The sequence below is a fragment of the Pongo pygmaeus genome, chromosome 1 (genome assembly GCF_028885625.2).
Source record: "Pongo pygmaeus isolate AG05252 chromosome 1, NHGRI_mPonPyg2-v2.0_pri, whole genome shotgun sequence".
In the NCBI taxonomy this organism is placed as follows: Eukaryota; Metazoa; Chordata; class Mammalia; order Primates; family Hominidae; genus Pongo; species Pongo pygmaeus.
Window position 1 is genome coordinate 209,113,387 of NC_072373.2, and position 22,546 is coordinate 209,135,932.

General features: G+C 39.5%; 1 protein-coding gene and 1 pseudogene across 5 annotated transcripts in view; one reads left to right on the top strand and one right to left on the bottom strand.

The window, feature by feature from the left end:
- The window catches only part of USP48 (ubiquitin specific peptidase 48), a 104,850-nt gene that overhangs the window by 36,497 nt on the left and 45,807 nt on the right, over positions 1-22,546 (top strand). For 3 of the 5 annotated variants that reach the window (XM_063667359.1, XM_054502327.2, XM_063667368.1), the window contains exons 8-11: positions 16-98; positions 10,527-10,706; positions 17,305-17,433; positions 18,403-18,552. In XM_063667359.1, coding sequence (XP_063523429.1) covers positions 16-98; positions 10,527-10,706; positions 17,305-17,433; positions 18,403-18,552 — 542 coding nt within the window. The remainder of the gene's footprint in view (positions 1-15; positions 99-10,526; positions 10,707-17,304; positions 17,434-18,402; positions 18,553-22,546) is intronic. The other 2 variants (XM_063667362.1, XM_054502334.2) reach the window with 1 other exon arrangement.
- LOC129023505 (U7 small nuclear RNA) lies at positions 5,955-6,010 on the bottom strand (annotated as a pseudogene).

A 22,546-nucleotide genomic window follows, 5' to 3' on the forward strand; every position in this document is an offset into this window, starting at 1 on the left:
TTTCCTTTTGGTTAGGCAAACTGGACATAAGAAAAAGCTGAATACATACATTGGCTTCTCAGAAATTTTGGATATGGAGCCTTATGTGGAACATAAAGGTAATATTTTTACTGAGGAGTAAACATTATAATGCTCAGAGACTCTAACTTGTGATCGGCTTGTGATTAATATAGAATAGCAGTCAATTGCCAATTTTTGTTTGCTAATCCCTCTCTGGGAACCTCTGTCTGGGAACAAAGACATTTTTAGGAGAGCCAAGATGTTAATTCCATTTTGTGTGAGTAAGCACATAGCAAAGATGAGGTGGTTCATCGAGATGTACAGAATTAAGGGTATAAAAATAATTTGTAAAAAATGAAAAGGGTATTTTACTGTTTCTGAACCCACACTTGCCACCTTAGTTTCAATACTATTATTTGTCGTTTCTCAAAACTAACAGTCTCCAAGCTGCCTCTATTCACTTTTTAAAAAATGTTGTCCCAGAAACATTAGGTGGCATAATTCAGTATTTATGCTTTCATTTTTCATATCTGCAACTACTGATATGCCCTAGGATGCTATCATTGTTTTAACAAGAAGTAAGTACTACTTTTTTCTTTTGGTAGTCTTCATCCTACCAAACAGAATGAGTCTTACTAGAGAAAGGACTGTTTTACTTCCCTTTAAGGTTGATTGTAGTACTTATAAAATATTATGTATATGTATGTATGTATGTATGTATGTATGTATGTATGTATATATGTATGTATGTATGTATGTATTTTTGAGATGGAGTCTTGTTCTGTTGCCTAGGCTGGAGTGCAGTGGCACGATCTCGGCTCACTGCAACCTCAGCCTCCCTTGTAGCCTCCCACCTACAAGGGAGCCCAGCTAATTTTTGCACTTTAGGGTTTTGCCTTGTTGGCCAAGCTGGTCTCAAACTCCTGGCCTCAAGTGGTACACCTGCCTTGACCTCCCTAAGTGCTGGGATTACAGGCGTGAGCCACCACCCCCAACCTGAAATTTTTAATGTAGAAATTATTTTGTAAACTCTATCTCTTTCCAAAAAAAATAAAAAATTTCTAGAGGCAGCTTACAATGGAAGCAAGCTGTAAAAACCTTTAAGAGACATGATTGGGAAAGTTGGGGAGGAATGTGCTAAATAAATATGTAAGCTTTCAAGTGTATGATACTCTTCAGTACTGTACTTTAAAGTTTGTACCTCTATGGAACAAGGAAACTGTTTTCAACTTCGCTTTCAGACTTCAATGTTAGATTGTTAAATTTTGTTGAATAAATAAACTTAGCTATAGTTCACTTTATGTAGTAGTTTGCTTCCTGCCTCCTTTGTTCGGGGAATTGAAATTGAGGAAAATCTAATGGGTTAGTGGCTTCCCAGTCCAGAAACTTAGGAGATGTGAAATGATCACTTTGCTTGACTCGACTGGCTGAGTTTGAATTGTTACTATTACTACTTATTAAGTTTATTATATATTTGCCCAGTTTATGCTATAAAGAAAATATTTATCAAAAGGACGTGTTAGATCAAAACCTGTAGAAATACTTAATTTTGGTATGTTGGTTTACTAAATATAGTATTTTTTATTTTTTATTAATTTGTTTTTGAGACAGGGTCTGGCTCTGTCGCCCAGGCTAAATTGCATTGATGTGATCACGGCTCATCACAGACTCAGCCTCCTGGGCTCAAGCTGGAACTACAGGCATATTCCACCACGCCCAGCTAATTTTTAGTTATTTTTTTTAGAGACGGGGTCTTGAACTCCTGGGCCCTAGTGATCCTCCTACTTCAGCCACCTGAAAGTGCTGGGATTATAGGCATGAGCCACCATGTTTGTCTCCTTAATTTTAAAATAAATAAATAAATAAATATTATCTTCTCATTTTAGAATTGTTAGGACTGGTAAAAGCAATCTAGTAGTTTATAGTTACAGGCTTGTCTTTTACACGCTGTCGTAATGCTTGCTGTACCTTATATAGGTAGAAGACTAAAAACAATCAACTTTTGTTAATTGCGTAGGATTTGTTCTAGATAATTTGGGAAATTCAGAAAGCATAAAGAAAAGAAATGCAAACCATGTGTAATTCTGTCATCCAGATAATTAGTATTTATATTTTCCCGTACCCACACATAACCATACAAATCTGTACACACATATCCATGCAAAGCTCAAAAAATGGATCTAAAAGATGATCTATTGTTAAAAGGAGAATCCATCTGTTTCTTTAAACGATGAGCCTGCAGATATGCAGACATCTTTAGATGGAGGGATTCTCATTTTCGAACATTAGCCCCTGACTCTCTAACTCAAGTCTTGCCATATTCCTTGGGGATTTAAAAACTTATCTTTTTTTTGTTTTTTGTTTTTTTTTTTTGGAGATAGAGTTTCACTCTGTTGCCCAGGCTGGAGTGCAGTGGCATGATCTTGGCTCACTGCACCCTCCATCTCCTGGGTTCAAGCAATTCTCCTGCCACAGCTTTCCGAGTAGCTGGGATTACAGGCGCCTGCCACCATGCCTGGCTAATTTTTTGTATTTTTAGTAGAGACAGGGTTTCACTGTATTGACCAGGCTGGTCTTGAACTCCTCACCTCAAGTGATCTGCCTGCCTTGGCCTCCCAAAGTGCTGGAATTACAGGCGTGACCCACCACACGTGGCCTAAAAACTATGTTAATTCTGAAATTTTTCTTTTTCTTTTTCTGGTTTTTTTTTTTTTTTTTTTTTTTGAGACAGAGTTTTGCATTGCCCAGGCTGGACTGCAGTGGTGTGATCTCGACTCACTGCAACCTCCACCTCCCGGGTTCAAGCAATTCTCCCTGCCTCACTCTCCCGAGTAGCTGGGATTACAGGCGCATGCCATCGTACCCGGCTAATTTTTGTATCTTTAGTAGAGACGGGATTTCGCCATATTGGCCAGGCTGGTCTCGAGATCTCCCAACCTCAGGTGATCTGCCTGCCTTGGCCTCACAAAGTGGTGGGATTACAGTTGTGAGCCACCACACCTGGCTTTAATTTTAAAGTTGATTAGTTCAATGAATTGATGAATATAAATTCAGGTTATCTGCAAGAATGGTAATGTCAACATTTTTAATGCTGTCTATTGGTAATAAAGTTACAGCTACTGCTAATACCTGTGGATTATTGTCTTCATTAATGATATAGGGAATACTATTAAGATTCCTTTGTAGATGCTCCTTCCAGCTGACCCAATAGCAACTTCTGTTTTTCAGTGATCTTGCCGTCCATCCTCGCTCAGCCCTTACTCAGTGTCTTACCTTGCCTTGTCCTTCTATAGTTGAAGTTTCATGTATCTCAGCATATTTTAGTTTTTTCTTTTTAAATTTTGAAATATATCATATTCCTAAAAGTTCAAAACTCAAAAATGCATGGCTTAGTGAATTATGAATTATGCACACTCCCCAGATCAAGAAAGAAAAACATTTCTGGTACCCCAGAAGCCTCCTTTTGTGCCCCTCCCAGTTGCACAGTTAAAACCACCTTCCTCCCTTTAAGTGTAACCACTTATCTGACTTTCGTGTGGAACGCTTCTTTTATTTTTTTTCTTCTTTAGCATTTTACTATATAAGCATGCATCCCTAAACATAGCTTAGTTTACTCTTTTTTCTCCTGGGATATTGCCAGCCACAGCGTAACCCATAATTAAATCTTACTCTGCTGCCCCTGCTTCTTCACCTGGGTTATTGAAGGTAGTGGGAGAAGAACCCCACTGCTGACGCCCCCAGATCCTGCTGAGTCCGTGATAGTTAACAACCTTATCATACTTTGTTCCTCCCAGACCCTGCAATGTCTTTGGACACTGCTACCTTTTGTGTTTTCAGCTGAGGTTTCATCCGTTGGACACTCTTGTATTTCTGAGAACTAGGTCCTGCTGAGGTTGCTGGGACCCAATGTGCTCCCATACTCTGGAGGCTGACGCATTTCTAGAGAATCCTGGGCTTTGGTTCCTCTTCAGCCTCCTTTCCTTTTCTCTTCCCCTCTTCCTTACCCATGTTCTGCAAAATGAGGTGCTTTTGACCAATTAGGGTCAATAGAGCCACAAAAAGAAATGTATCACCTATCTCAGTTATTGATATATTTAAAATGAGTTGTCATCAATATTTGTTCATAAATGTATTAAATAAAGGTACCCAGAATATTAAAAAAATTTTTAAACCACTTTAAACATTAAAAACACCCAGTTTTTATAATCCATTACTGACCGTGTTGGAATATTGTTCAGGCTGATCTCTCTACCTGAGCTGGTTATTGCAGTGTTGTTTTGTTGCTTCTGTCCGTGGTTGTCTTTGACTGCATGCTGGTTATTGCACATAGAGAATTATTTATGGGGATTCCCCTAGGGCTGGGATACATGCCATCTCCTCCGCAAAGCCCTTAGGTTTATTTCTGTCAGGCATTTGGGGCCTCTGCTGGTTAGGTGTGATCACAGAGTTCACGGCTTGAGGTTCCCTGGCTTACACAGACTGGAAGAATCTGATATGGGCAATCTAAGACCATCACGTTTTCCTCTCCTTTTTATTTCTACTGCTCTGTTCAGGACTCGGGAGTTTTCTTTTTCTTTTTTTCTTTTCTTTTCTTTCTTTTTTTTTTTTTTTTTTGAGACAGAGTCTCGCTCTGTCACCCAGGCTGGAGTGCAGTGGTGCGATCTTGGCTCACTGCAGCCTCCGCCTCCCGGGTTCAAGCAATTCTCATGCCTCAGCCTCTCGAGTAGCTGGGATTACAGGTATGCACCACCATGGTTGGCTAATTTTTATATTTTTAGTAGAGACAAGGTTTCACCATGTTGGCCAGGCTAGTCTCGAACTCCTGACCTCAGGTGATCCACCTGTCTCCAAAAGTGCTGGGATTACAGGCACGAACGAGCCACTGTGCCCAGCCAGGAGTTCTCTTTATGGTTCCCTGAGGTTAGGAAGATAGGCTTTTTCTGGCTCACCTTTAACATGAAGTAATGGGGAGAGTGCAGTGCAGTAGAAAGAACAGTGGAGGGTGATTCCAGGTAAACCCTAAAATTGGAGAATGAAAATGCCCCCTAGGGCAGCCTGGGCCAGCTAATACTAATAATTAACTAGAAATTATAACATGTATTCTTAACTCTCTAGATAACATCTTTACCCTCAGTGATCTGAAAACATTAAGCAGTCGACACTCTCCTAAATTATTTTAAGATGGTCTTGCTCTGTCACCCAGGCTGGAGTGCAGTGTGGCACGATGATGGCTCACTGCAGCCTTGACCTCCCAGACTCAAGCAGTCCTCCCACCTCAGCCTCCTGAGTAGCTGGGACCACAGGTGTATAGTACCATGCCTGTTTAATTTTTTAAGTTTTTATAGACTGGGTCTCTATGTTGCCCAGGCTGGTTTCAGACTTAACGGCCTTAAGCAATCCTCTTGCCTCGGCTCACAAAGTCCTGGGATTACAGGTGTGAACCACCACACCTGGCCTATTTTTCATATGTATTTTAGTTCTACCTTTTTTAAAAAAGAAACTTACAGACTATCTTATATAGGAATCCTGGTGTTTAGTTTACCCACCTCCTTTGTTTATCATTCTTTGCATTCTAGACCTTCCATCTGGAAGAGTTTTAAAATATTGAATTAGAGCTTACAAAATTCTTTTAGTAAGGGTCTGTGGGTGAAAGATTCTTTTCACATATTATTGTCTGAAAGTGTCTATTTTGTCCTTGCGAAATTCATTTTCTCTAAGCGTGGGTGGTTACTTTCACTCATTGAAGATATCATTGAAGAAGATAGCATTCTGTTGCCTTGGGGCATCCGTTGTTGCTGTCAAAAAGTTGGTTGCAGTCTAATTCTTGTTTCTACAAGAGGCCTGTTTTATTTTGTCTAATTTTAAGACCTCTTTTTTGGTTTTGGTATCTTGCAGTGTCACTGTGACCAATTTTGGTTTGGTTTCTTTTTAAATTTTGATTCTTTAAAAATCTTTCTGGTTTTCTAGTAGGAAAGCCTGCTAGACAAATTCTAAAAGAGCTGTAACACTTGGTTTGATTTTTAATTGATTTATTCTTCTCACCTAGGGCATCTGAAAATTTTCCAACTATTACCTCTGAATGCTTTTTCTCTTCTCCCTTTCCTTCTGGAATGCCAGTTAGATATGTGTTAGATTTTCTTACTCTATATTGCGTGTTGCCCAACTCTTCATTGATTTGTCCTGCATTCTGCATAATTTCTTCAGCTCCACCTTGTACTTTATTCATTCTCTGTTCAGGTCAACCTGATCTGAGGTTAAACCATTTTATAGAGTTTTGACTGTCGGTGACTGTGATTTCCATTTCTCGGAATTTGATTTGGTTCTTCGTCATTTGATTTTCATTTTCTGTAATCTCTATTCCTTTTAATTTCATCATTTATTTCTTTAAATATACTTAAAATTTTATTTATGTATTTGCTGTTTCCACTGACTGAGGTGAAAATCTTCATCAGTTTGATTTTGCTGCTGTTTGCTGCCTCACATTAGAGTGACTTGTGATGTGACATGTGTGTGTTTTGAGAGTACTCATTCCTTAGGATTGTCACTTGTCCCAGGACCACATCAAACAAAACTCTTGGCTTGGGGTTTTTCTGACTCCATAGGTGGTATGAATTCATAGTAAAGAAATCTTTTTGAGGGCTAGCTTCTTATGAAGTTGTAATGGAGATTTCCTCTTGGTTTTTTATTTTTACCCCTAGGTCCCAAAATATAAGTATAAGGCAGATAATTTTCTCTTACCATTTCCTGTGGAGAGCAGATTCATTTTGATAATCTTCTAAACCAAAGAATTCTAGTTTCAAAGAAAATGTGGTATATATACACAATGGAATACTATTCAGCCTTAAATGGAAAGGATTCTCTTTCATGTGTGATCACATGGATGAATCTGGAGGACATTGTCTATGTGAAACAAGCCGGGCTCAGAAAGACAAATACTGGCCCGGGCGCAGTGGCTCATGCCTGTAATCCCAGCACTTTGGGAGGCCAAGGCGGGTGGATCACCTGAGGTCGGGAGTTTGAGACCAGCCTGACCAACATGGAGAAACCCTATCTCTACTAAAAATACAAAATTAGCTGGGCGTGGTGGCGCATGCCTGTAATCCCAGCTACTCGGGAAGCTGAGGCAGGGGAATCACTTGAACCCGGGAGGTGGAGGTTGCAGTGAGCCCAGACAGTGCCATTGCACTCCAGACTGGGCAATAAGAGCGAAACTGCGTCTCAAAAAAAAATAAGACAAATACTGCATGATCTCATCGATACTATATATAGAATCTAAAAAAGTCAAACACGTACAAACAGAGAAGAAAATGGTGGTTACCAGAACCCAGGGAGTGGAGGTGGTGGATGGCAGAGGCGATGAGGAATGGGGAGGTGATGTTCAAAGAGTACAAAGCTTTGGTTCGACAGGATGAATAAGTTTTGGAGCTTTATTGCATAGCATGGTGACTACAGTTAATAATGCGTTGTGCATTTTGAAATAGCTAAAATAACAGATTTTAAATGTTCTCACCACAGAAAATGGATACATTAGCTTGATTTAATCATCCCATAATGTAAACATATCAAACATCATATTGTACCCGTAAATATATGCAAATATTATTTGTCTTTTTTTTTTTTTGAGACGGAGTCTTGCCTTGTTTCCCAGGCCGGAGTGCAATGGCATCATCTCGGCTCACTGCAACCTCCGCCTCCCGGGTTCAAGCAGTTTTCCTGCCTCAGCTTCCCGAGTAGCTGGAATTACAGGCACTCACTACCACGCTTGACTAATTTTTGTATTTTTAGTAGAGATGGGGTTTCACCATGCTGGCCAGGCTGGTCTCAAACTCCTGACCTCAGGTGATCCGCCCGCCTCAGCCTCACAAAGTGCTGGGATTTAGGTGTGAGCCACCGTGCCCAGCCTGTTTGTCAATTAAAAAAAAACCTTAGTTTCCTGGTGGGAGTCTCCTGTTAGACTCCTCACCTTTTATGAACCTTAGCTGTTGTCTCTGATCCCCTAAGCCCTTTGAGATACGGAAAAACAGAGTTCAAGTCGATCATAGTGTTCCCCTAACACTCCCAGAAGGAAACTCTGTTGTCCTTTACTACATGGCTTATTGCCTTCACATGGTATTGGGCTTTTGATAATTCTTATTTTCTTGACAGTGCATTTAGAAAGATTTAAAAGTATTTTTATCTTACCCGGTATCTTCAGTGTTTTCAGCTGGGTTGAGTTCAGTGGGTTTTGGCCCAGGTATTAATCTGCATTACTGTTTCCCCAACTATGCTTCAAGAATGCAGGGACTCTGTTCCTTTAGTTAACTGCTGTATCCTTCATGCCTGAAACCGTGTCCAGTATGTTTATTGTTTGTCTAATGAGTGGTTGGCTATACTCTGCTGTGACGTACTCTTTTGCATTTTTAAGGAAATTATAGCAATGAAATAGTCAAATTCTAGCCTGGGCAAGATAATGAGACCCTGTCTATAAAAAAAAAAAAATGGGCCAGGCGTGGTGGCTCACACCTGTAATCCCAGTACTTTGGGAGGCTGAGGCAGGTGGACCACTTAAGGACTGGAGTTTGAGACCAGCTTGGCCAACGTGGTGAAACCCCATCTCTACTAAAAATACAAAAACTTATCCAGGCATGATGTTGAGTGCCTGTAATCTCAGCTACTTGGGAGGTTGAGGCAAGAGAATCGCATGACCCCAGGGGGGTGGAGGTCGCAGTGGGCCAAGATCACGCCATTGCACTCCAGCCTGGGCAACAAAAGCGAAACTCCATCTCAAAAAAAAAAAAAAAAAGGCCAGGAGGCGTGGTGGCTCATGCCTGTAATCCCAGCACTTTGGGAGGCCGAGGCAGATGGATCACCTGAGGTCAGGGGTTCGAGACCAGCCTGGCCAACATGGTGAAACCCCGTCTCTACTAAAAATACAAAAATTAGCCAGGTGTGGTGGCGTGTGCCTGTAACCCCAGCTGCTTGGGAGGCTGGGGCAGGAGAATCACTTGAAGCCAGGAAGCAGAGGTTGCAGTGAGCTGAGATCACACCATTGCACTCCAGCCTGGGCAACATGAACAAAACTCCATCTCAAAATAAATAAATAAATAAATAAATAAAAATGTATACCTGTCGTCCCAGCTACTCCTGGAGGCTGAGGTGGGAGGATTGTTTAAGCCCAGGAGGTTGAAGCTGCAGTGAGCTATGATTGTGCCACTGCACCCCAGTCTGGTGACAGAACAAGACCCTGTCTCAGGAAAAAAAAAAAAAATTGTCAAAGATCTGTGCAAAGATTTGTACTGTAAAGATAATTATTATTGCTTATAAAGGCCCTCAAACATTACCAGTTTAAATAAGTGTTCATTAATGTGGGTGTGGTTAGGCATATTATGGTAATTATATATAGTCATTATAAGTAATTTTTAGAAGAATAATGATGTGAAAATATATTATTTGTTGGAAAAAAACTGTAGGTTTCAGTATGAATTGTGGTTATGTGGGTTTATTAAGGAATTGTTTTGTTTTCCAGTAAATAACAGAACATGTATAGTGGAAGTGATCTTTTCTAACATATTTTCCCCATAATTGCTTTAAGTTGAGGATCTTTACAAGATGTTTCTCAAACTTTAAGACATTTTAGTTCATTTTGAAATGTAAATGTTCATTTATTGTCAGTATTTTGATGTATGTATAAAGCCTTTTATTTTCGAATACCATGTAAAATATAGGCTATGATTTATAGGTTTTATTTAATGAAAATAGCATAGGAACTTAAAATACTTAGGAAGAAATCTGAGTGCAGTATCATTCTAGATTTTTTAAGTTTTCATCCCTATATTTTCCAACTGTTTGGCCTACACCTGTTTTTATTTTTTATTTTTTCCAGCTTTAGTGAGGTAGACTTGGCAAATGAAACTTTGATCTGAAGGTGCTAATGTGATGATACATGTGTCTTGTGAAATGATGACCACAATCGTGAGTCTGCATGTGTCATCTCAACGCGCTGTGTGTTAGATCTCCAGATCAAAGTTTGTGCCCTTGGACAAATGCCTACACCTGTTATGAGAGCAAATTTTCGTGACTTGCCGTCAGTTTTTGCCAAAGCATTTATCTTCTCTTCTATAAACAATAGCCTTTTCATTTGACATTTGTGTCTCCCTGGTTTGTATAAGTTTTAAGTTTCATAACACATCAGAGAGTACGGAAAGCCAATTCTTGGGAAGCGTGTGGCCTCGCTAGTGTGTGCTGAAGAGCACAGTATGTAGTAGAGTAGCTCATACTCCCTGAATGCCCAGGAGGCCATAGTTTTTCATCCGTGTATTTTGCAGAGGCTTGGAGAGTTAATACAGTGTGCTGTTTAGAGTGTGTTTAAGAGAGTGTTAAGGGAGTGTAATTATACATTATTTTGTAAAACTAATTTGTAAAAATTTTAGGTGACATGTTTTTAGTTATACCACATGTATAAAGATTCGTAATCATTACAATTCAGCCTCAGGATATAAGAAATACTGTTATCCAACGTTTATTTTACTTTCTCCCTTTCTCTCCAGGTGGGTCCTATGTGTATGAACTCAGCGCAGTCCTCATACACAGAGGAGTGAGTGCTTATTCTGGCCACTACATCGCCCACGTGAAAGATCCACAGTCTGGTGAATGGTATAAGTTTAATGATGAAGACATAGAAAAGATGGAGGGGAAGAAATTACAACTAGGGATTGAGGAAGATCTAGGTAAAACCTTTAAGTTGTGAGTGCCCTTTTAAAATATAAATTTATTTTACTAGAAATATTTGTGATAAATTATTATGGCTCAAGATTGTTATGTTATAGACTATCAAGGATATTTGCATTTCTTAAACACATGTAAAATCACTGAACATCTTGTATTAGCAGTGCTTGTTTTTCGAGTCCGGGTCTTACTCTCTTGCCCAGGCTGGAATGCAGTGGTACAGTCATGGCTGACTGCAGCCTAAACCTGCTAGGCTCAAGTGATCTTCCTGCCTCAGCCTTCCCTTCCTAGTAGCTGGGCCTACAGATATGTGCCAACACATCTGGCAAAATTTTTTTTGTCAGGTAAAAATTTTGTCAAAATTTTTTTCAGTAAAACAGAGTCTTACTCTGTCACTAAGGCTGGAGTGCAGTAACACCATCTTGGCTCACTGCAACCTCTGCCTCCTGGGTTCAAGCAGTTCTCGTGCCTCAGCCTCCTGAGTAGCTGGGATTACAGGCATGTGCCACAATGCTCAGCTAATTCTTCCTTTTCCTTCTTTTTCTTTTTTTGCTCTTGTTGCCTTCTTGTCCAGGCTGGAGTGCAATGGCGAGATTTCGGCTCACTGTAAACTCTACCTTTCGAGTTCAATGATTCTCCTGCCTCAGCCTCCCAAGTAGCTGGGATTACAGGCATGTGTCACCACGCCTGGCTAATTTTGTATTTTTAGTAGAGACAAGGTTTCACAATGTTGGTCAGACTGGTCTCGAACTCCTGACCTCAGGTGATCCATCTGCCTTGGCCCCCCAAGGTGCTGGGATTACAGGCGTAAGCCACTGCACCTGGCCTTAATTTTTTCTATTTTTAGTAGAGACAGGGTTTCACTGTGTTGGCCAGGCTGGTCTTGAGTTCCCGGCCTCCAGTGATCTGCCCGCCTTGACCTCCCAAAGTGCTGGGATTACAGGTGTGAACCGTCATGCCCGGCCAACCTGGCAAAAATGTTTAAAACAATTTTTTTGTAGAGACGGGGTCTTACCTGGTTGCCCAGGCTAGTCTCGAACTCCTGAGTTTAACAGTCCTCCCGCCTTGGCCTCCCAAAGTGTTGGGATTACAAGGTATGAGCTACCACGCCCAGGCAGCAATGCTTGCTTTTTAAAATTTTAGTTAAAAAAGTTTACAATTATTTTGTTCCAGAGATGGTTTTCATAATGTCATGTTTTCAGTAAAACTTGAAGGCAAATGATCAGTTTTTAATTACCAGGTTTATTTAAGTGGGTAGGGGAGGATCATGGGTATTAAGTTAGTGATGATGAATAGTAGATTTAATGTAGTAGGATTTGTAATTATTTTCCTTGGGTCAGGAAATTTATTTTGGGGAACTAATTCTAGCAGGTAAACTTTGTTTCTCCTTCCTTTAAGTATCTTACTCAAATCCTTGAGCAGTGCTTCTGTGGAAAATGAGCTGGTTGCTACTGTGTAGTAGTGAGGTCTGCCATAAAGACTACTTCTTAAAATAGTATCCTAGTATGTACTTTCATCACCTCAGTTGTCTTGGGCCTAAGTACCCATTTATTTTCCAAAGGAATGGACAGTTTTTCTAGTTGGAGCCATTTCCTGAGCTCCATCTCCTGAGCTGTTTATCACTTTCTTCCCATTGTCTGTCAGACAGGTATAGGCAATTGTCCAAGGGCACAGACTTTGTTGTGGAAATCTAACACACAGCACAGTGAGATGACACATGCAGACTCACAATTGTGGCCATATAATTTCACAAGAAAGTGCGAAACAGCTTTGGATGAGGTTCAGACTGTGGTATCTGAATTGGAGAAAAGAAATGGGAGTGTGTGTCTCCTGCCACTCTTCTTTCTTAATAGGTCAGAGATGTTTATTCAAGGTGTCCAGTAGGCAGGAACATAGCAGTTGAGATTTGCTTTCGAGACATACGCATCATCTCTACAGATAATCGTTTGTTAACTCCATTCATGTAGCTTGGAGAAGTCATTCTTTCACTTTTAAATTTTATTTTCTTTCCTTTTATTTATATATTTTTTTGAGACAGAGTCTTGCTCTGTTGCCCAGGCTGGAGTACAGTGGCACGAACATGGCTCACTGCAGCCTCGAACTCCTGAACTCAAATAATCCTCCTGCCTCAGCTTCCCACATAACTGAGACCACAGGTGTGATCCACCACACCTGGCTAATTTTGTAATTTGTCACAGAGACAGAGTCTCCCTGGGTTGCCCAGGTTGCTTTTGAGTTCCTGCCCTCAGATGATCCTCACACTTGGCCTCCCAAAAGTGTTGGCATTACAGACATGAGCTTCCGTGCCTAACCTGTTTTCTACTTTTAAATAACATTTCTGTGTTTATAGAATTTCAGCAATCTCGCTCCCATTTTACCTAAGTAAAACTCAAATTCTTAACATTTACTTATACAGTATGTGTTTTCATTATAACATTCTTACTAGGAACAAAATTGAGATAGCACATTAACTGGGTTGAGCGAGGTGGCTTACATCTATAATCGCAGCACTTTAGGAGGCTGAGGTAGGAGGATGCTTGAGCCCAGGAGATCAAGGCTTCAGTGAGCCATGATTGCACCACTGCACTCCAGCCTGGGCTACGGAGTGAGACCTTGTCTGAAAAAAAAAGAAAAAGAACTTTAAATCGTGAAAAATTATGTCTTGATTTTATTTGACTGTTTTTTACTGGTTTTTTAAAAATCTATCTACATTCTAGGTTAAAAGCATTGTTAAGGCTGTCTTATATATGGGTAGTCCTAGATTTTAAAACAGTTCAAGAAAACACAACACCCATTGGTATCTAATTCCAGTGTTTTCATAACTCATTATTTTATGTGGCATATATTTTAGCTTTCATCTTTTACATCAAAAATAGAAAATATTTTTAAATTTCATTAGACATTCATTATTGTGTTGTATCCTGAAGTTTTATGAATCATTTTATATTCCATTTTATACAAAATCATTAACATCTTAAATCTCAGGTACTCTTTTTTTTTTTTTGAGACCGAGTCTTCCTCTGTCGGCCAGGCTGGAGTGCAATGGCGTGATCTCGGCTCACTACAACCTCCACCTCCCGGGTTCAAACGATTCTCCTGCTTCAGCCTCCTGAGTAACTAGGATTACAGGCATGTGCCACCACGCCTGACCAATTTTTTGTATTTTTAGTAGAGACGGGGTTTCACCATGTTGGCCAGGCTGGTTTCAAACTCCTGACCTCAAGTGATCCGCCTGCCTCGGCCTCCCAAAGTGCTAGGATTACAGGCGTGAGCCACCACACCCATCCTTGGGTACTCTTAATTAGGAATGGATGACTAACCTCCTCTTACCTGTACATGTTCCTGGTATTTTAATTCCCTGTGACAGTACAGTGATCTTCCAACCTTTTTTGTTGAGGTGTTGTCTGTAAGAATGTTTAACATCCAAGCATAGGTGCAAGAGGAAACAAAAAAAGTTGAACAACTTTTTTTTCTTTGCACATTTTAAAATCTAACAAATTTCATCATAAATTTTAAGTAGCTCCAAATGCTGTAATTTATGACATAATAAATACTGAAACTTAAATTGTGACATCACTCTTTTAAGAATGTCCAGATGACATTAAATACCATAGAGGTTTTATATCCACCAGCATCCTTTTCAAGGATAACTGAACAGGTCTTGTTTTATAGTAGGCATTTTTAACAATTCTATTTTCTTCTGTACTACTATTTCCATTATGTTTACCCTACAGAATTTTATTCTAATGGAATATAGTAAGTTTTTTGTGACTATAAAGCTCTAAATAGTTAAAAAGTACTTCTGGATAGAATGCTGTTTTTAAAATTATGAATATTACTACATAATTGATAAAACTCATAAAAGTATGTTATAAATTTAAACAGTAAAATTTTACTGTAAATGTACTTGTTTTGTAAATATATCTCGATGTGATAGATGAGACCTTTTTCTGTCACTGGCTGAGAGGTTATATCTTTCTTTTGTGATGTGGGAGTCAACTGATTGTGAAAAGAGAGGTAGAAACCATCATGGGACCTCAGTATTGAGGCAGATCCATTTTAGAAAAGCACGTGGTGAATTGAGGATCTGGTAGCTGGATTTCCTTAGAACTGCCCATAAACTCTTTTTTTCTTTTTGAGATGGAGTCTCACTCTGTCGCCCAGGCAGGAGTGCAGTGGCGCTATCTTGGCCCACTACAATCTCCGCCTCCTGGGTTCAAGCAGTTCTCCTTCCTCAGCCTCCCAAGTAGCTAGGATTACAGGTGCACGTCACCATGCCTGGCTAATTATTTGTATTTTTAATAGAGATGGGGTTTCACCACATTGGCCAAACTGGTTTCGAATTCCTGATCTCAGATGATCCGCCGCTATAATCCCTTACCTCTCAGAAAGTTACCTGGAATGCTGAAACCCAATTTGAAAATCGTTTTCATATGCTATAGTTGCCATCTGAAACACTTCATGTTTTCCACTTGCTGTTTACTTCATAGAGATTAGTGGCTAATGTTTCTGGTTGTTAGCATTTCAAATTCCTTTTGTTTTTTCTTTTTTGAGACTGAGTCTCACTGTCACCCAGGCTGCTGTACAGTGGCGTGATGGCTCACTGCAACCTCTGCCTCCTGGGTTCAACTGATTCTGCTGCATCAGCCTCCTGAGTAGCTGGGATTACAGATCCCTGGCTAATTTTTATAGTTTTAGTAGATACGGGCTTTTACCATGTTGGCCAGGCTGGCCTCGAACTCCTGACCTCAGGTGATCTACCTGCCTCGGCCTCCCAAAGCGCCGGGATTACAGGCATGAGCCACCACACCTGGCCCATTTCATTTCATTTTTAAAAATTATGCTATTTTAGGCTGGGTGGGGTGGCTCACTCCTGTAATCCCAGCACTTTGGGAGGCCGAGGAGGGAGGATCACCTGAGGTCAGGAGTTTGAGACCAGCCTGGCCAACGTGGTAAATCCTCATCTCTACTAAAAATGCAAAAATTAGCCTGGCGTGGTGATTACACGCCTGTAATCCTAGCTAATGGGGAGGCGGAGGCAGGAGAATCACTTGAACCCAGGAGGCAGAGGTTGCAGTACACCGAGATTGTGCCATTCCACTCCAGCCTGGGAGACGAGCAAAATTCTGTCTCAAAAAAAAAAAAGAAAATATGCTATTTTATTTATTTGGGCAATTAAATTAAGTCTAGATTTATTTGTATTATTTTGACTAAATTGAAAATCTGTTTACTAAAATGATTACTGAGCTAATTTTTATTTTTCAAACTGTACATATACATTTTATATATACTTTTATTAAAAAATAACATTAAAACAAATACTTGTGTACCAAGCAATCATTAAGAATAAAAATATTTCAGCCAGGTGCAGTGGCTCACGCCTGTAATCCCAACACTTTGGGAGGCTGAGGCGGGCAGATCGTGAGGTCAGTAGATCGAGACCATCCTGGCCAACATGTGAAATCCTCTCTCTACTAAAAATGCAAAAATTAGCTGGGTGTGGTAACACGTGCCTGTAATCCCAGCTACTTGAGAGGCTGAGGCATAAGAATCGCTTGAATCCAGGAGGTAGAGGTTGCAGTGAGCCAAGATCGCGCCACTGCACTCTAGCCTGGAGACAGAGCAAGACTCTTGTCTCAAAAAAAAAAAAGAATAAAAATATTTCCAGTAGAGTTGAAGTCCCATATTCCCTTTAGTGATTGCATCAGTCTTGATTTTTATTTATTTATTTTTTTGAGGCAGAGTTTCACTCTGTCCCCCAGGCAGGAGTGCAGTGGCACACTGCAACCTCTGCCTCCTGGGTTCAAGTGATTCTCCTGCCTCAGGCTCCCGAATAACTGGGATTACAGGCATGTGCCAACATGCCCAGCTAATTTTTGTGTTTTTAGAGAGATGGGTTTTCACCATGTTGGCCAGGTGTGAGCCACTGTGCCTGGCCTGTTTTTATTTTTTAATTTAATTTAATTTAATTTAACTTTTTCTTTTTCGCGAGACAGAGTCTTGCTCTGTCACCCAGGCTGGAGTGCAGTGGTGTGATCTCGGCTCACTGTAACCTCCGCCTCCTGGGTTCAATCGATTCACTTGTGTCAGCCTCCCAAGTAGGTGGACTGCAGATGCACACCACCACGCCCGCCTAATTTGTGTATTATTAGTAGAGACAGGGTTTCTCCATGTTTTGGCCAGGCTGGTCTTGAATTTCTCGCTTCAAGTGATCTCCCCATCTTGGCCTCCTAGAGTGCTATGATTACAAGCATGAGCCACTGTGCCCAGCTTCAGTTAATTTTTATAATTTAAGACTAACATAAAAATCAGCTTATGGCAGTAGTGATTTTTTTTGTTGTTGTTCTAGGTTTGTTCCCCCAGAAAAATGTATTTTCTTTTCACCTTTAAAAAATGGAATGTGGCAGGCAATAGTGGTAGTAAACTTTTTTAAATATTAAAGCTAAAGAGCCTGCCAAATTTCTATGGCCTTTGAATGTTTTAGGTTGGTGTTAATGTGCCTTGGGTGTATATTTTGGAAATTGTTTTCTATAGCCCCGCTAAAGAATAAACAAACTCTAGGCACTTAAGTTAAGGTACCTTTTGATTTCTCTATCTCAGCAGAACCTTCTAAGTCTCAGACACGTAAACCCAAATGTGGCAAAGGAACTCATTGCTCTCGAAATGCATATATGTTGGTTTATAGACTGCAAACTCAAGAAAAGCCCAACACTACTGTTCAAGTTCCAGGTAAAGTAGTTTTCCAGGATTATAGCAGGCAAATGTTTTAGAATGCCATACTCAAAGATTAATGATAAGTAATGGATTGCTTTTAGTTATTATGATAAATTGATTCCATAAGGTGAATGTTGGTGAAAGTAAATATTAATTGCAAATTTACTTTTAAGAAATGAGCTTCTGAAATAAAGCAATGCAATTATTAAAAAATCAGAAAGTAATCAAAACGTGTTTAAAGTATAACTTGGTTTTATTTTGTTCAGTTTATAGAGTATTTGTGAATTTTATTCAATTATCTATAGATTTTCTAGACTTCATAATATAAAAGGTGGAGTTGCTGCTGCCCTGAAGACAGTCTGAATCATTTTACTCAGCACTTTTCTAAGCTTGGTGGCATCATCTATTCTTTTTTTCTTTTTTGAGACAGAGTCTCATTCTTCGCCCAGGCTGGAGTGCAGTGATGCAGTCTCGGCTCACTGCAACCTCCGCCTCCCGGGTTTAAGCAGTTCTGTGCCTCAGCCTCCCGAGCAGCTGGGATTACAGGTGTGTGCCACCATGCCCAGCTAATTTTTGTATTTTTAGTAGAGATGGGGTTTCACCATCTTGGCCAGGCTGGTCTTGAACTCCTGACCTCACGATCCACCCGCCTCGGCCTTCCAAAGTGCTGGGATTACAGGTATGAGCCACTGCGCCTGCCTGGCATCATCTATTCTAAAGTGGTGATTTTGAGCCATTCGATTGTTCTGGGAGGCTGGTGATGTCATGGAGAGCTAGGTGGGGGGAATCAACTCAGCATTATTCCAGTGGCTATCTTCACTTTTACTTCTGCCTTCACTTTGGAGGTTTCTAGCAGACAGGGAGACCATAGTTGGAATTTCTGCCAGTGTTTTAATCAGTATTTGATATGATTTAGAGATTAGCATGGTTCACTATATTTGAAAACAAGAATAAAGTTGTTTTTTGTCTTTCTGTTTTGAATAGCCTTTCTTCAAGAGCTGGTAGATCGGGATAATTCCAAATTTGAGGAGTGGTGTATTGAAATGGCTGAGATGCGTAAGCAAAGTGTGGATAAAGGAAAAGCAAAACATGAAGAGGTTAAGGAGCTGTACCAAAGGTTACCTGCTGGAGCTGGTCTGTAAGATATTCTGGGACAGCACTGTTGCTATTAAGTGCCTTGTTTTTTTATGTTCACAAATGTATATGAAGAAACTTTCTCAAACTTACTCTTTCTAATAACCCACTAAAGCCAGCTTAAACACTCTAAAAGTACTTTGTAAACTGACAATAACTTGATGTGTAGCATTCCATATTATTTCATTACGTTGTACTTCTAAAAATGGGAAGCTGTTAATAAATTATAACATTTAGGTCAGCACTCTGCATCCATGAGTATTGTAGATATTTATATTTTGTGAGATATTAACTTGTTTAAGAAAAATCCGATTGGATTACTATGGAAAAAGCAACTTGCCTGTTCTGTTTCTTTGCATACTTTGTGACCTAACAGTTTTAACAGACATTCTGACTACAGTTTTTTTTTTTTGACACTATTAGATTAATTTGAAGTTTAATACCAAATATTATGCTAAGAGTAGAAAAGCTTTCTGCTGACCCCTGATTTCTTAGAAATATCCTACATAATCCAGCTTATCCCTTTTCTGTATATGTTTATTCAGGTTTACCTGGTGTCTCAAAATGAAACCAAATTAAGCCTTTTTAAAGGCTGATGTGCCATTTGTATTAAGTTATCTTTGTCATTTCAAAGACATGAATTCCCCAAGCCTAATTCCTACTTAAGGAAGAGAGACAATTTAGTTCTTACTTTAGAAAATAAATACTTAAGCATAATTGTACTTGTGGTTTGTCTTTTTAATATCTTAATTTTCTATTACTAGTATAACTTTAAACAAAATGTGAACAAAAATTGCTAAGTCTATAAGAATATATTTTAACTGAACTTTAATTTGATTCTGACCCTTGTTTGTAATCTGTTACTTTAACTCTGTCCAAGGGTTGGGATTATCCTAAAGAATTAAACTGACCTTAATTTAACTGGAAATGATTTGGAAATGAACCCAGGATTCAAATCTCTAAATTTATAGGTCTTTGTTCAAAGGTGTTAGGACTTAGAAATCTATTTTCCAAACTTTATTCACGGTTTCCTGTGTCCACTGGGCAAGAGAAAGGGACTTAACTGGGTCTAAAGTGAAATACTCATTTGAACCACTCTTTAGAACTACAGAGTTCAAAGATGTTATGTGTCAAGTTAGCACTGTGCTTCCTTTGGCTGTTTTCATTCAGCATATAGGAACCTAATGTTCTTAGAATATGCTTATGTTCTTAGAATATTTCTCTGTGTTATTTATACTTTTACCAATTATGAGCTACATAATTCTTTTCCGTTTGCAGTAAACTTATATTGTAGACAGTCCACGTTGCAAAATTATGTAGAATCTCAAAGTTAATGAGCATGGTTTTGTGCTGGCAAGAGAAGTCTTTTGTTATGCATTTTCTAAATCTTATTTTTGTGTGTGAACATATTTAAAGAAAGATCACTTACCCTAAAATCTAAGCCTCAGTAGGAATGTGCTTTTGGCCCTTTTTATTTCCATTGAGATATACTTAAATTATCTCTAGGTAAAGTGTTTCAGATGTTTTTGATGCTGTGATTGTTCTAAGACTTTATAACTTTCCAAAGAAAATGTGTCATGTTCAAAATCCAGGTGTTTTTTTTTTTTTCTTTTTAAAGAACTTTGAACCAAAATGTATGTTTCCTTGTGGTAAATTGTTTAATATTTTGCTTTCCTCATCAAATGCTGAGGTTTCATATAGTCCGGTATCTCTAGCTTGATAATGGGAGAGTTCGCCCTCATTTGGAGTTGATTATATCCATGGCCTTTGGAAAGCAATGCTTGTAGTTTACTGAATCACAAATACTAGGGAATATGTTTGAGGGGCCTACTCAGTCTTTTTCTAGTGCAGAAACATCTGTAGTGTAAAAACTTTGCCACAAACAGAATCTGCCTTAACTATGAGACTTGTGCTCCACTTGTATTCTCAGGCAAGCTTTTGGCAGAGTCAGTGCAACTCTTTATGATGATAGAGACTGAAAATGGAAAGAAAGACAGACTTCTGTGACCATAGTCACTCTTCCTTCGTGGAACCCACAGCGCACTAAAGTGAAATCTGGAAAACTTGCTGTTAGTAATAAGCATGGTATTAGATTAGAATTATAGGCCTGTTCTCTGCTTTCTGTCTTCCTGCTCTTACTATAAAACCATACATAGTTTTTCTAATCATTGTATCTTACATTAAATTTATATTGAACGATTCAAAAACCAAAACAACAAGCTTTCCTTGGAAGTTTTCTGTGAGATTGGAAAATATTGTCTTGCCTTTGAGCCCCATTGTTGCTGGACAGTCAGGGCCACAGTCACCCTAGGCTTTGAATTCCTGCAGACATCCCCTGGCAAGGAGGGCTTTGTGCATTTTTAGCTTTCCTAGATTCCTTTCATTGTGAGGGCCAGGATTCTTAGGGTGTTTTCTTTCAGTTAGCAATAACAGATACTGCTGTCTGTCCACTCCTCCCCAGCTGCTGGGGAAACTAGAATGCCTAGTGACTTATTCTTGAATGTTGCTCTTTATCACAATCCTGTTTTTTCTCCTTTGATAGCCTTCATATTACTTACCATTTTAATCTAATTGACTGTCCTTGGGAAAAGATTAGAGTATGCTAAGACTTTTATTTTGCTTTCAGAAAGGGATCATTTATCTTTGCATTCCCCAGATACCCAGTGTACTCTATCCCTGGCAGATTAAGCTTGATAAATGGCAAATAAAGTCGGGAGGCATTTTGAATGTAATTAGCCATACCATGATATACTGTAAAGTGCTGCAGCTGTGTTACATATACTGCGTCTTAAGGTCTCCTCTTTTTTTTTTTTTTCCGAGACGGAATTTCACTCTTGTTGCCCAGGCTAGAGTGCAATGGTGCAATGTCAGCTCACCACAACCTCCGCGTCCCGGGTTCAAGTGATTCTCCTGCCTCAGCCTCCCGAATAGCTGGGATTACAGTCGTGCGCCGCCATGCCCGGCTAATTTTTTGTATTTTTAGTAGAGACGGTGTTTCTTCCTGTTGGTCAGGCTGGTCTCAAACTCCGGACCTCAGGTGATCCGCCCGCCTCGGCCTCCCAAAGTGCTAGGATTACAGGCGTGAGCCACCGTGCCCAGCCAAGGTCTCCTCTTTTATATATTAAGCTTACGTAAATGTATAATTAACCTTTCCATATCTCTTTTCTTCCAAAAAGCTCAAAATGCTTCACATAGCTTATCTTTTATACTCAACAACATCCCCATGAGGTAGGTAGAAGGCAGGTATTATTACCTTCATTTTACAAATAAAGGACTGGAAACATAGAAAGTTTAAGTGACTTGCTCAGGTTCATTTTCTTGGTGGCAGAACTTGGATTAGACCATGACCTCGACTCACAGTCCTGTGCTCTTTCTCTGGAGCCACATTCGACTTGACCAGTTAGAAGGCTCTTAGTTGATGATGTACAGTGCCAAATTTTGTTTTCATAAAAATTGAGATGGTTTACTGTAAAATTAAAATGGGAGTTAGTTTTCTAGACATGTAACTCTGGGGAGTATAAAACTGGTCACAATGGGCTTTGCGTTGAAGTATCTGTCCCTCAGATCTCATCAGAAGGAGTATATAATACAAAAATATAAATTCAACCTCTGTATGTTTTCTTCTATGTTTTATGCTGGGACTCACTGGAGATCTTTGTAAGTAATCAAAGCTGGCCCTTTATCTTTGATTTTGGCTTTTAGGGAATTCTAGGGACTTCCTTTCCCCAAATTAAAACTCATTTTGAGGTGTTTGGTTTTGTCTTTTAATTTTTGCAACTTCAAAATTGATGATGACTCAGTTCTAGTGTACTTTATCCTGGAACTTGTTTAAAATAGGTTACTCTCTTGAAATAAATAATAATATAATGAATAGATCATGACTTGGATTTGGGTGGGGGAATTAAATACCTTTTCAAAATTGCCATCAGTATCATCTTGGATGAGGAAAGTTCAGTGGTTAAAAGCATCTTCTGAAGTGTGGTCGTAGTCGGTG